The sequence below is a fragment of the Passer domesticus genome, chromosome 5 (assembly GCF_036417665.1).
Source record: "Passer domesticus isolate bPasDom1 chromosome 5, bPasDom1.hap1, whole genome shotgun sequence".
Taxonomy (NCBI): Eukaryota; Metazoa; Chordata; class Aves; order Passeriformes; family Passeridae; genus Passer; species Passer domesticus.
The window spans coordinates 8,840,750-8,856,243 of NC_087478.1; the positions used below are offsets into that span (position 1 = coordinate 8,840,750).

Genomic DNA, 15,494 nt, shown 5'->3' on the forward strand with positions numbered 1-15,494 from the left:
TCTCTGCTATTGCAATTTAAGGAAAGCTGAAAATGTTGACATTTTTCTATTCTAGTGAGATTCTTAAAATACATTTATGTTTTTTGGGTACTATTGCTTAGAATTTAGTTACAGTGACTTTGTGTGATGTATTTCTTGTGATACCCATTTTTTGGGGTTGATTTTATATTTTTTTTTTTGGTGAAGACAAGCCTTGAAGAAGGCTTTGTAGAAAATAATTTTTTCAAAAGCTTTTGAAGATTTGTTAGAGTCGAAGGACTGTCATATTTTCTATATTCTGTTATGATAGTGCAAGTGGTTCATTGCATCCCAACACCTACACAGATATGAATTCAGAATGCAAATTTCTTGTGAATCCAAAGGAAATTTATGTCCAAATTGTTTAATTAGGCTCCCGTACTCTACTTATTGCACTATTTACAATCTAAATAATAGGCAATCAGTTTAGACAATTTTTAAAAATTTATTTTGTTTTTATATTCTTTCATCAACTGAAGAAAGTAATGCTGAATAAATTATAATAATCATACTTTGCTTCTTTAATTAAACTGATCAAATAGGGTGATATAGAGGTTAATTAGCTGCTAACAAATTAATTTCAGTTTCCCACCTGGAAATCTGCTTTGTAATCAATTGCATTTTTCCTTATATAAAGAAGTTGCTTATACTTTGAGGAAGCTATTGTAATGAGAAAATTAGCAGTTTCCTGGACCTTTTGGAAGAATTTATTTGCCAAAATTAAAGTGGATTTAAAACATTTTTGTTTCTCAGGGTTAACTCTGTCTTCCTCGTTTTTGGCTTAGAGCACTGGGGGAAGAATACAGAGGGTGGTTATTCCTCTCTCTTTATATACGTAGCTGGTTCTTTAAATTAAATTTGAAGCTGGTTCTTTAAGTTTGCTAACTCCAGAAAAGTCTCCATATGATTTTCTTTCCTGCTCATTTGTCACACATGCAAGTACATAAAGTCCTAGGTTTTACTATGGATCAAAATACCATTTTTGAGAATAATTTTTCAGCTTGACTAACTAAAATGAGTCAGTCTGTGATATAGGCAACTATGCCAGAGAATAACATCAATGTGGTTTTGTAACTTTAAATTTTCAGTTGCCAATTATTCATTCTTGCATGAAGTATTTGGCCTTTGAATCTTTGCAACCAAAAAAATGCTTAATTGTTTGCCACATTTATTTTGCTTAGTTTACCAGCTGCACTAGAAAATTAAAGTAAATTTTAAAAGTCCCCAAAATGAAAAACAATTCATTAAAAAAATAGACTATACTTACCAGTAGGCAAATTTTCAAAATTCCATTGTTATATTAACAATTATCTGCATGTCCAGCAAAGATTGGTGTTTGACTGCAGGCCATTGAGGCAGAGGATGTCTTTATGCAGAAGTTACTTGTGGAGTATGTTGCATTCTTTCAGAAGAACAGACATCTCTGTAGATTTTGGTTTGGGTGTATGTTTGTCTGACTTGTATTTCTCAGCTTTTGGGCTCTATTACATTTAACCTCACACATTCAACTACTTTTGACTTTTAATTCTACAAAATACAATTAGTATTTGAAATGTATTTTTAACTTTTTTTTATGAAGTTAAGGATCATCCTGGCAGCTTAAGTAGCCCAGTGGCAGTTTCTAACAGTTATTCTTACAGTGAAAAATACCTTGAAGTTGTGGAAAGTTTTTTGACATGAAGTTTTTTATACTTTATACGATGAATTCTAGAGATCTGAAGACATAAGTACTCTTTCTAATGTTTGTTATCCTTCTTTTTGAGGTTATGCAGGTAACCTTAATACTCTTCACCGCCTCCCTTTTTTTGAAGTAAATGTATAATGTAGCATAAGATGGACACTGAGGCAAAGAAAAAAAAAACAAAAAAAAAAAAAACAAAAAAATAACCTGCTTCTTGCGTCCTGTGAAAACTAGAAGGGTTTCCTCCTGAGGTTTGAATATGATATAAAAAACTTCTTACTCAGCTTTACTAATTATAATTTGCACAAGACAAATTAAATCAAGCCTGGTTAAATTCAGCACGTAATCAGATGTTGTCACAAGGAGTAGAAGGGCACAAGGAAATGTGTCACTGTGAAGGTCAGGCCATTGAGTGGACCCAGGAGCTGATGGGTGACAGCTCCACTTTTGCTCACAGAGGGAGCTGAGACCTGCCCTGGTCACAGCACTGGTGGGATGGCAGAGCCCAGCCTGAGGTGTGTGGGATGTGAGATACCTAGAGAATATTTATAGTGAAATCCCAGATATTTCCAAAGTTTTAGCTTCTTCCAAGTTTAGACTTCAATGAACTCTTTCAAGATCTCACTTTTTAACTCAGATGCCTAAAATCTGACCACCATCAATGCTGCAATCTGTAGATCCAACCTCAGATCAAAATTCCTCAGAATCCATGCCAAGGGCTTGAAAGAATATCTTTTCTATAGTGTATTTTTATCTGGATTCTGTATGTGTCTTGCATTACACTTACCTAACATCTTTTTAAATGAGGCTTGTATGTTTTAGTCCTGCTGTTGAGCATGCAGGTGATTGATAAATTACTCATTTTATTTATCACTCTGATGCATCTGTGAATGGTCAAGTGACCCCCTGATGAAAGCTGTCAGTAAATTTTGAAGGTTTCCATACTGATAATTTCAGTGAAGGAATTACCTGTAAATGAATGCTGAAAAAGTCGGTCTTTCTCACCATTTAAAAGAAAGAATATTCTATGACAAAGAGTGTGCAGCACCTTTAACGCTCCTTTACGTTATTTCCTGTAATCTTCACCTTCATCTTTTCATTTCAATTATTAGTCTCAGTGGAATCTTGAGAAAAGCCCTTTACGCAAATCTGATGAAAAAGGCTTATCATAAATTATAGTGCAGACCTGGAAGGTTTTAATTAGTATATAAGATTTAATATTCTGACAAAGCAGTTATTTAATCAAATTATGTTTGGGGGAAAAATTTCTAACCCAGGTGACTCATTTGTCCATATTTTGGGTAATATAGTGTCATGATTCTTGATAGAATATTATTTCACTGATTTATTTTTTATTTTAATGATTAAATTTTAAAACATCTTGATTCTATGTCCAGTTTTCATGTTTTAAATGCATATTCTAACCAATTTCTTACAGCTCATGTTTAGGTACTGATATTGCATGCATACACTATAATTATAATTGCAACTGATTTACTATATTGCCTGAAATTTTGTTCATTTTAAGGACAAGTGATAAATCAGTATTTTTACACATGGATACAGAAGGGTAAAAAGAAGTTATTAGCAGCTAAGCCCCTTATTTTATATGTGTCATTTCGCTTATGTAATATCACAAAGCTGTAGCAAGAGAGATAGTAGTAGTTGACATTTTTTCCTTTTTTTTCCCTGTTTGCAGGCTTTTATTGTCAGATATTATCCTCTTTACAAACAGATGTAATTTTTTATGTGTGGTAGGCCATATTTAGCTTTATTTTCTGAGGAGTCTATTGTGCTTTAAACTGCATGTCAGACTGTGTACAGGATTAAACTGAAACTGCCTGAATTATTTGTAATAGAATTTGTGAGGATGGGTTTAAAACTTAATTACCCCAAAGTTATTAGAGTGCATTTTTTTAATACACTTCTTTATCCAAGGGGATACAATGCATTTTTTTTCATTAAAATGGATGTTTTGCCTATACTTAATGAAATGTTTTTTAACATTTGTAGGCATTTACATTAATTTCCTTTGGTCTGCCTAAAGAGTGAAATGGACCAGTATTATTAATATTTTTATTGCTTTATGCTAAACAAAAGGACTCCCAGTTTTTTTACTAATGTGAATGTCTTTTCACAGTATGTGGGACCAATATGGTCTTAAAATGTTCACCAAATTTCTATCCATAATTCTAAGAACCTTTTTTTAAACTGAAGAGTCAAGATCAGACTTATATTTGCTGCATGTTTAATTTCTCCCTGATTTTAATTTCTTTCTCTACCTCTTACCTGTAAACTAAAAGAATCTTCACTAGCAGATTATCTGCAATATAGAGCAGCTTTTTCACATTGACTCACTTTGGGTGCTTTAGCACTTCTTGGCTAAAATATTTAGAAGTCATAGGAAGCACCCTGTTTTAAAACAAAATCCAAATAAACATATTTGGCTGTAATTTCAGATTTTAGAACACATACTTATAATTATGTAGCAATATATGTTTACAATATAATCTGCTACAATAATTTTAAGTTTGCTTCCAGAATTTACTGAAGAAAATCTTTGAGTTGTGGAAACCTTTAACTGATGCTCTTCTGTTTTCTGTTCTGGGAGAGTTAATTATTTTCTAGTGTCTTTGTAATGGCTAAAAGTGTAAATAAAGCATTTATGACCCGGTCCTTAATGTAGTTTTTATATGGCTTTCCTGATATCTTTTTCAGATATTGAAACCTTTTGCTTTGAAAGGGGAATTAAATATAGTAAAAAACATAAAATCATATAGTGCTGCTGCACTGCAATTTTTACTTTATGCATATGGTCTTCCAAAGTTATTCTTTTATAAGTTCAGCTTCAGGACTGCCTTACCAAATCCTCTCATTGGTGAGCAGAAGTAATAGTAAGTCTTTATCCCCTCTTTTACATGGAATTACTGGATAAAGAACAAAAATAAATAGCTAGGATATTTACACTATACCTTCAGTTTGCTGACCAGGTTTGCAGCATTGCTTGGTGCCAAAAGTGTGCAGCAGTGGGAAGATTCAAATTCTTTGTGTCAAGAAGTTAATAAATAACTAAACTACTCACTTGAGAGCCAGCAACAAAGCAATTTGTTCTTGCCAACTGGAAGTGGTTAAATGATGAAAAATTGTCCTCTAAAGAGCTGAGTGATCCATGAATCTAATTTGTGAACCATACAGCATTCAGTGTGTTGTAGCACTGGGTATCTCATATTTTCTATATTAAGAGTAGTGAGATATGTCCAATGTCAGTGTCAGTTTATTCATTATATAGGTAATAACTCCAGTCAGGGTAAAGATATGACTAACCTTACAAAAACTATCTAAGTCATTTGGCCAGGGAGTGTTTATTTTCATTAACTTGTAAATATATCATGTTCCTGAAATGTTATTCTAAAAGGTGATTTTAAAAATACTGTTCAGTCCAACAGAGATAAATGGTAAAGCTATGGCAGCTTTGAAAAATTTAAACAAATAAATAAAAATATAAAAGACAAGGAAAATATAATTGTGAAAATAAAGAGTCATTTTGTTGAAGTACATGAACAGAGTTGTGTCTGTTGATGACATTGTTAAACATTCTTTACAATAATGATTTGATAGGAGGATAAACAAGAGCAGTGGAGAGGAGCTCAGGAAATAAACGCATATCTAGATGAGAGTCAATAGAAGAGAGGGCCTAATAGAAATTGTATTTTATGAAAATGTTCCTTTTAAAAACAAAAGCTGTAACAAAAGCAATATAGCCAGTTAATTATGTCTGCATTGCTTTTCCTGCTCTCATTTTTCCTGGACAAAACCTTCTAGGGATGAGATTGCAAGGGAACTGCTCTAATACAACCTGATATGAAGAGTTGCAGTGAACAAAATGTACAATTTTTTTTTTTTAACTAAACAGATCACCTTGTGATGAAAACACTTGTGCTTTATTTGTGGCTGCATCCTTTGCAGCTTCAAATGTTCCCTGCTAAAGAATCAGAGGGGCTTTGGAACCAATCACATTATTTACAGAACAGTTATTTCGCACATAGCTATTTACAAAGTGAAGAGGAACCAAAGAAAAAGAGAACCTTTGCCTCTTTAGACTTACTCAAATGCTTTCACAAGCATTATATGGTCTTTCCTTACAATAAACAAGTACAAGTGATTAAGCAATTTGCTTCAGTCTTTACTGATGAAAAGAATTTCCTCCTGTGTCTGCAATGCCTTGAGGTCTGGCTTTGATACCCAGATACAGATACACAACCAACTGGCCTATGGATAGAAGAGAGTCTTGATGGAAAAGCAGAAAAGTTCATTTTGAGTGAAAAGGATGAATTCATGTTAATAGCACTTACCTCAAAATGGCATTTAGCTCATTTGTAATATATTTCATGTTTGACTTTCTAAAAGGTCACAAAGGAGAATAAATGATGTCATTATTTATGGAGTGAGTAAAATGATCATTTTTAAAGATGAACTGCATTACCTTGTAAAACATGTCATACTTTTTTTAGTGAAAGTAAAAACTGTTGTTGGCTTATCCACTTGAAAAATGATTACTTAAAGCATTCTTTCCTGTTGGTATTTGTAAAAGAAAACACATTGTTGTGTTCAACTTTTGATTTAGATACATAAAAAGTATTACCATAAATAGATCTGAAAAAATAAACTAAGATTAATTTTCAGAGGTCTACAGTAATCACCTATATTAAGCATACTACTGGATATGAAGAAATATAACTTCTCCCTTTCTTTAGTTATTCAAAATCAGTAAAGGTAATTAAAAAGACTATATTCATACATGTCTCTATTTCATAGAGAAATGCGCTTTAAATTTATTTTATTCAAAAACTTTGGGCACATTACAGCATTTTTTTCATGGAAAGCTACTCCAGTGAACCTAAATCTTCAAGGCATTTAAATGGTTCAGTAATATTTAAACATGAAAAAAAAAAGACCCAAAAAAACCCACCAAAAAACCCCCACAAAAACCTGTATTCCATAGGACATACCCCAGTTTTCAGCAAGCTGTGGAAGTTAGCACTGAATAGAATTTCTGACTGATTTTGGAATGGGAATGAGCAATCTTCTATGATTTGCTTGAGTTACATGGTACAGAGTTTCCACAGAGCTGCCAGAATCTGCTGTACACTCCAACAGCCAGACTCTCCTGTGATGTATTTTCACAGATTTTATTTTCACAGTGGGAGGTGAATAAAACAATAAACATGTGTACAGCAAATACTTACCCCACTTAGCAAAGCCCGCGCCTCGCTGTATCTGCTGCCTGCTGGATGTCATGGTGCATAAATCCCCTAATTGCACAGTGAAAGTCACATGTCTGGGACAGAAACAGCTCATGGAAAACTTTTATGAGCTCTGGATTTTGTCCAATGTTATCTGTACTTTTCTAGCTGTGTTTTGAGTGACTTAGGCAGCCTCCCACGGAAGAAGCATTAAATGAATGAAGTTAAGCACGAGCATGGGAAATTGTGCATGCAACAAAGAGCAAGCAAAGATCAGAGTCTGTCATGTTTCAAAGAGAATATATAAAGAACTGGTGGTTTAGTTCAAAATGTATCTTGCAGTAGTAGAGATTATTGCTAATTAGATTTATTCTCTACTTTCAAACTAACAGAATTACTTTTCTTTCTCTTACAGAATAATGATATAATCTATTACAATGCAAAAGACGATCAGAATGACGTAAGTAATATGTTTCATTTAATTTCATTGCCTGTAATCTCAGAAAATTAGGGGAATGAAAATATTAATGAAACTTTGAGACTATTATTTAAAGATTGGGCAGAAGCAAAAAAGCAAGAAACTTAAAAAAAGTCTTTAAAAGTTTCCTCAAGAGCCTGACAATATTTTATGTTTTAATTCTCAAAGTCTGTCTCCTTTCATACAGTTTGAATTACTGGTCAGGCAGAAAATGTGCTGGGACAATGAAGATCCTGACAGCAGTATAATTCACTTTTTGAAATGTAATAAAATCATAATTATAGGATTGGAGAATCAAAATGATAAATGTAAATAATTCAGTTCACTCTGAAGGAACCATTTTCTGGCCTTATTTTCCAAGATCATATGATGTTGTTCTGTATTCTTTGTAATAAATCTTTTACATGAGTAGGAAGAAGATGTGAAATGTTGCTGAATAATTATTTTCATTCACATTGTGATCATTTATGTGACTGTAATATGATTTGGGAAAACTGAAAATCCAATCACAAGATTTAGAGTAAATGTATGATACTTCAATTCCTGGTTTACTAAAACTCCTACTTTAAAAAGGTTGATGTCTCCTATCTACCATTAACTGTTAAAAATATTTATGTGTTCTGGAGACAATACTATCCTCACCTTCACTGGAGATAATACAACTGCTTGTCTTCATTACAGATTAAATTTATAAGACCATAGCAAAATGTTGTAAATGTATTAATCAGAATTGCCAGCATGCTTCATTTGCACTTTTTAATCAAGTATACTTTAGAGATTGATGGCATCACTATTTAATTGATGCTTCTGGTGGAAAGCAATTAAAGAAGATACATAGATCATGTCAAACAGAACTATTTTATATGGTTATATAGAGTTATGCGTCCTTTGTTTCAGATACCACAAACTACTGTCCTGAGTTTTAGGCTTGCATGATTTAAGTAAAATTCATTAGAAGTAACCTAAATTTGAAATATATTATTCTGTTCTCATTAAATTCATTGGACGGCAGGTGCTAATCTTCTCTGGAAACAGAATTACAAAGCTTAAATATTGGATTTTTAATCTAAATATACCAGATAGTAATGGTAGACTGTGATGTGAAGTAAAAACTGTGGTGTATGTGTTATGATTAAGTAGTACTGGGAATGGTCTTCAGATTACTACTTCTACAATCAAAATACAAATCTGTTTGGCAAGGCAAGAAAGGAAATACTATTTCAGAGCTGAGTCTTTGGTTTTTGTTGTGTTTGGTTTTTTTTTTTTTTTTCTTCAGGACATTTATTTCCCTTCAAGAAAAAAGTACACACACACACTAAAACAAACAAAGTTTGTTAGACCAGATATACTGTTTTATTTCTGTTTCAGTTTTATTTATTTTTATGTCTTTCTGAACATTCATCAGAATAAAGTTTATAATAATATTTATTGTTGAGAAGTGATAAGGATACAATGGTCAGTGATTTCATAGTGATTTTTTTTTGAGAAGACCTTCATCTAGATCTCAACTGTGTATGTAAACACCACAGATTCTTCCCTTCTCCTGCTTGAAAAAAAATGCTCGAGACAGCTTTTTTTCTTTAAATATTTAGAACTTTTAATAGAATCTTCTCTCAAGCACTGGTTAGTCAAACTACTTGCAATTCATTCCTTTCTGTCTCTAACAAGTCACACTTTTTTCCTCTTCCATGCTGTGAGTCTTCATTTATTCACAGGAAATGATATAATATTTATATTTGAGTACAATCAAGAATAATTAGTAGCAGAAATTAATTAATTAAAATTAGACATCTAAACTAATCACTGTAGGTATCTCTGGAGAGGTGTTCAGTTTGTTTTGAGACAGATGTCTAAGGTTATCTGAACAGAATCATTTCTAGGTGTGTGTTTCTCTGTAAACAGGTCCCTGTAACAGATCCTTTCAGATCTTACATTTTGGATGCTGAAGAATTAGAAGAAATTAATCTCACAGGTTTTGCCTGCCAGTTTTTATTTGTCTTCACTCATCCTTTGAATATTGCAGCCTTTCCAGAAGAGCAGTCCTCCTAAATTCTGTGTATGTTTCTGGTGTATGTTTATATGCTGCGGGACAGTCTTCTTTCCTTCTTCCCTTTCCCATACCACATTCAGGAGATTCTTCTCTCATTTTTCATCTGCTGTCCATATCGGCCTTTTCCAATCTAATGACTGGGCTTGTTTGTACTTAAAAGAAAAAAACAAAAAATACAGAAGCACATGAAGGCAAATCATTCTCTGGCCTTTGGATTTCTCAGTCTCTCAGATAAAATGATCAATTTGTAACCCTGTAGTCCATCAATCAGTATTAGACCTTTTGTACTCTTTATCTTACAACAGCAATTGTACTCTGCTTGCTTATTTCCCCCTCCCACCAGCGCTCCATGTAATGTGTGAGCACTTGATGATTATTAATGAGTTTTATCCTCACAACAAGGTAGGAGGTATTATATTTCCATTTTTTATATCTCATAGGAAGATAATGGCCAACCTTGTAATTTAGTATAGGTCTCTCAGGTTTTCATTCACTGTCCTTTTCCCAAGAACCCTTTCAGTTTGATATATTGCAGCCTGTTTGTGCACTTTAATTTGCAGGTGTCAACAGCTTGTTGTATTTGGACAAATGCTGCAGTGCTTTTATTGGACAACTGAGTAGTCCCACATTAAGCTGCTCTTTCCCATTAGTTTTCATATTGCTTTGCCTGTTTTCTCATCTTGTCCTTTGTATCCCCACCTTACTGATAGTAATTTTGTTTCACTGCTCAATTCTTTCCTCTTCTTTATTTTGGTTTCCATTTTATTTCCAGTAATTCCATGTTCAGTTTATTCCTAAAACTTTTTTTTTATGTTTCCTTGTATTTAAGTAATCCACAACTCAACTGTACACTGAATTGCTCAATTGCATAATTTTCACATATCCTGAACTCCTTCCCTAATGTTTTTCTCATTTCCTCTTTACATCTTGCTTGCTTTCCAAATTTTTTAGTATAATTTCTTGTCGCGGTTGTTTAAACTTGTTCCTGGACAAGCTACAACAGGCTAAGGAAATGATTTTTCAATGATTTGATGGAAAGAACTAAGTAAAACAAATAAAGAAATGTCTCTCACATGAAACCAACCACACATCATTGGAAGTCTCCAGTTTCCCTGTAATCCCTGGGCATTAATTGGGAGCAGCCAGTTGTATCTCTTGGCAGGAGTTGTGTCCCTAGTTAGCACAAGTGATTTATTAGACACTGCCTTCATGCAGTCTCATTCTGGCTTGCAGTCATGGCTAACAGAGCTGTGCTCCTTGTGCAATTATTGATCACATACTAAGTGATAGTAGCATATTTTCTTTTCTTTTACTGAACTAACGAGGAGGCTCTAAAATTATGGGTCCCTTTGGACAGTAAATATCTGCACAAAGTGTGAGTTCAGACTGTGACTAGGAGTCACTGTGTGGGTTCCACTAGAGGCAAATATCTGGAACATCCCTATGATGGATTTTAAAAACAAAAACATATTTTATTACTTTATAATAAAGAAGGAAGAAATATTTTAAAACAATAAGCTGTCTGTGCCATATGGTTTAAGAATTTTTCCCAATTCAGTGATGCCTTGTTATCTTGGAATAATTTGTGAAACATTAGCTCTCTTTGAGCTTAAACTGCAACATAAATACAGCTATCAAGTTAGGGCTTTATAAATACTGATAAAAAATTTCATATACATCAAATTGAAAACTATTGTAGAAATATGAAAGGATAATTAGTTATGAATGTAAATTCTTCAGAACAAACATTTTAGAAAATAAAATAATTTCCACCCCTCAACTTTCTTTTTTTTTTTTTTCCTTTTTAAATATGAAGTGAAGAATAAATATTGAGCAGAAGTAAGCAGAGACCAGAATGGTTATCTAAAAAGCATGCTTCTTGTGAGTCTGCTTCTTCCCAGGAAGACACTTAGAGATTTAAAAGATATTGAGAGTGGCTTTGGAAGTTTATTGAGTCTCTACTTATAGCCTTGACAAGTCTTGCCTTTTCTACTGCTTTATGGTATCAAGGTTGAAAAATCTGCTTATATGTGCACCTATGATTAATTTAATAAAAAGAAGTCTGTTAATGAAATATCCCAGATTTACTTGTAAACAAGTCTGAACCTACTGTGAATTTGATCAGAGAAATGCTGGTTTTTTTGGTTTTGGTTTTTTTTTTTGCTTCCCTCCAGCCACAATAATTTGGGAGTTTCCTGGCTTTTCTCCTTATAACACGCATTGAAAATCGCAGAATAATTTAATTTATACAAGTATGATGTTTTGTGTACTTTCTAACTGGACATCAGAAAATAAAAGTGTCCTCTGTACACAGTGTTTCAGGATCTCTGTGTTGGTTCAGGTAGAGCCCTTGAGGGGGAGATGGCACCTGAATATTGTCAGTTTGGAAGAGGATCAGGAGCTGAGGTGGGGCAGATGGGGGGACTCCAGTGATCCAGTCTCAAAGGTGACAGGTATAAAAAGACTGCTAGAGACTGAAAGGGTGATGCCAGATTTCTGCAAGTCCAGCAGCTGCCAGTTGCTGGATTGAAAAGTGAGACTGATTGTAATGACTGGCCTTGACACTACAGAGAAAGCTGGGGCAGGGACTGCTTTTACATCTCATCCAGCAGATACAGATTTTCTCTGGCTTTTCAAGGTTTTTACACCTGACTCTGATAAGAGAAAACTTTTATAAAGCTCCCTTTTATCTGCATGTGTAAGAGTAGCTCTCTAGTCTCTGTGCTTTCACTGTGTCTGGATGCCAGCATGCAAATAACCAAATTAATTTCCTACCACCTGAGTTTAGCTAAAGGTGGACTTCAAAACATCAGTTTTTTTCTGAGCTAAAGCTACTAACTTTCCAGTATTTCATAGACAGTGAATGATAGGTATTTCCAATAATAAATTTGTCTGAAATAATTTAGGATGAGTTTAAGTGCTAAGCTGTAGAGGATCTAGTTTCCTTTTGCAATAGGGCAGCCCAGCAAGAGTAACCAGGTACCTTCCTTAGTTCCCTTAGGTCTCTTACTCCTTCTGCTTTCAGTGTATGACAGCCAATATGGTTTGACATTGCAGTCACAGCTATGATGTGTTGTATTTCTTTTCATCTTCTCTTTGTCCTTTACTGCTTCGATACTGAAGAAATTTTTAAAATGAGTCATAAAGAATTTCTGCTTCTCATTTCTGATGAGTAAATGGGCAGTCTATGTCACAGAGATTGGAAAACCAAGTTAGATAACACTACAATAAACGTGATTTGCACACTCCTGCAAGAAGGTGCCAACAAGTTAGGTGCTGTACATACAGCATATCTCTTTAGAGCTTATTTTTATGATTGCTATTCTTCATATGTGTAAGTTGCAGCTATTTTTAGATCTAATTTCTCCTATGTCTGGACCTACCAAAGTTTTTAACAAGACCATTTTAAATAATATTTATACATATTCACATACCTAGTTCTCATATTTTCTGTTTGGCATATCTCTTGATAGTATGTAGAGGACTTAGGCATGTGAAAATTTCACTGGAAAACATAATTTACTGCTTGTTCTAGACAAAATTTTTTACATTCTTGGAGAATGATGATAGTAAAATGGCCTAGTGACTAAAATTTTTTAATAGATTGAAATATTGATTGAGTGTTGTTGGATGCAAATATTTTGAATTTGAATTTTTTGAGAATTTGGGCTGCATCTGTGCCAGGTATTTTGATTCTTAGCAATATGGCATGGATTCTCTTGAGTTTTTGTTTATTTTGGTTCCTCATTGTAATATAATGGGTATTAGCTGCACAGACAAATGCCTTATTCTAGCCTTTTTTAAAAATATAGACAGTGGACGCATTTTGTCTGGGTAGTTTGCTCTTAAACTGACCTAGACCATGAGAGGGCAAGAAATCTCTGCTAGTGTAAATGATATCGTTCATAGTGAAAGACTGTCAGAGTAAGACTGTTAATGGACCAGTGTAAGTAATATTTTGATAACTTTAGAGAAGTTTCATTAGAACAAAAATTTATAGTCTGTAGTAAACGACATATTTTTCAGCTACATTTTCATTTTCATTATATATATATATATGTATATATATATATATATATTGAAAACGAACCTATAGCTTTTGGTACTGGAATGTATTGCTTGGAATTAATACTTGAAGCCTTTAATAAACGTAACATTTTATGAATGAGGACAGAAAATTTGATATATTCACACAGACTCCCTTACTCATTCAATTTTCTGAAGGAACTTCCTAGTTGTACTTCTTGGTTGCTGAGAGTATTCCAAGCCTCTTTCCTGTGCTTCCCAAATGCAGTATATTCACAGATTTTATAACATCCTATATTCTAGATAGCATAGAACATACTTTGGTACATATGTTGAAATAGTTTAATTTGAATGAACATGTTTTAAAATGAACTTCCATTAAAAGGCAGATCCATATTTTATCTTTTTAAAAAGATATTTAATTTTTTTGTATTGTAGAGTGTTGTTTGTTGTGCATTGTGGTGTATAATAAAAATAGAATTTCTGGCCAAAAGGCACACTTCTTCTGTAGTGAAGGTTCTGTTATTGAAATGAATTCTGTTACAAGACAATGCACAGGATTTTGTCTTTCATGTATGGGAAGCAGCAAGTAAGCAGAAAAACCATATTTTTATGTTTTTATCTTTCATCTGTTTTTCACATTTCTTTATATACAAGAGGACTTACTAATTTTAGTAATTTCTTGGTATTTTGGCTTCTAAAGTTTTTAGGAAAAAAATTTTGAGTGTTCTTGCTGAACTCATTTCTCTCTCACATCAGGAATCCTGTGTTATCTGACAGAGTGATTTGGATGCCATTCGATGGTATCCATTGGAACTGATAGTGAGAGAATGATTGACTTTGTCTGCTTTAGTACCAAGACTTTTTTGCATTGTTTAAAGGGGAACGTGTTCCTTTTATGAAGTATCACTGGGAAACATTCAGGTCTTTCTATTTCAAGATCTTACAGGCAAGCTTGAGGACAACCCACAGGGGAAAAAAGGCATTCTCTGAGCTTCCTATTGCAGTTATAGTGATCTAGGAAGCAGAGGTTCTTACTTTTTTTTTAATTTTCTTTTTTTTTCTAGTATTATGATTAAAAAAGTAGGTGTCAGGTTTATATTCCTTCATTCAAATTTGTGCAAGTCTTCCCTTCTCCCAAATGAATATATGTTCAAGCTTGAAATGAAAAATACATGATAATGAAATAAATGACTGCCCCAAAGCTATCTCCTACCTATCTGTGAAACAGTTATGAAATAATAATGGCAAGAGTGATAACTGTAGTTGCCAGTATCCTAAAAAAGATGAGACTCTTCTTAATGCAGATAGTCCTACCTTGAAGGCAAATTTGCACAAAAGAGCAGTGCTTGAAGTCTCCCCATAGAGGCTGAGTTTGTGCTACATCAAAGATCAGAATTCAGCCCTAAAGCTGGTGATTCATCAGTTTAATGGAAGATTTCTTGCTTCAGGAGATTTCCTATTGATATCAAATGCATGAGTGATAACAATTGCAGTGAATGCAGCATAATTGTTTATTGGTAAATAAAAGCAGGACCAAAAGCTGAACTTGTCACAGGACATTTATAGCATTTGAGGCAGCGATTTTCAGCAAGCACTTTGTTGCCAGATCCCAATGTTGTATGAGTGTTCTGATATCTTGCTTTGAAATGTGTAGGTCAAGTTGTGTAAGTTGTTAAGTTGTACAAAACAAAACAAATGACTGAGTCTGATGTTTTCATATGGCTGATGGAATGTGGAGGTAGGCTTTGAGAATTCCAAGTCAGATGAAGAGTCCTGGAAAGAACCACTTACAATAATATTCAAAAGGGAGTTCTCTGTGGTCATGTGGTGTGTAGTGCAGTGTAGGTGATGAAATGCAGGTCCTGTTCCTGCCCTGCCCCGACTGCAAACAGGAGCATTTCTGAACCAGGTGATGCAATCAGCAAAGGGCCAGATCACATTCCCTGGCCCTTCCATGTAGCCATTCTGAACGTGTTCTGTCTCTTTTGTTTTTTT

The 15,494-nt window shown here is 33.7% G+C and overlaps 1 protein-coding gene across 4 annotated transcripts in view; it reads left to right on the forward strand.

The window, feature by feature from the left end:
- Positions 1 to 15,494, forward strand: part of CACNA2D1 (calcium voltage-gated channel auxiliary subunit alpha2delta 1) — a 359,436-nt gene that overhangs the window by 183,790 nt on the left and 160,152 nt on the right. For all 4 annotated transcript variants that reach the window (XM_064421876.1, XM_064421879.1, XM_064421878.1 and 1 more), the window contains one exon: positions 7,358 to 7,402. In XM_064421876.1, coding sequence (XP_064277946.1) covers positions 7,358 to 7,402 — 45 coding nt within the window. The remainder of the gene's footprint in view (positions 1 to 7,357; positions 7,403 to 15,494) is intronic.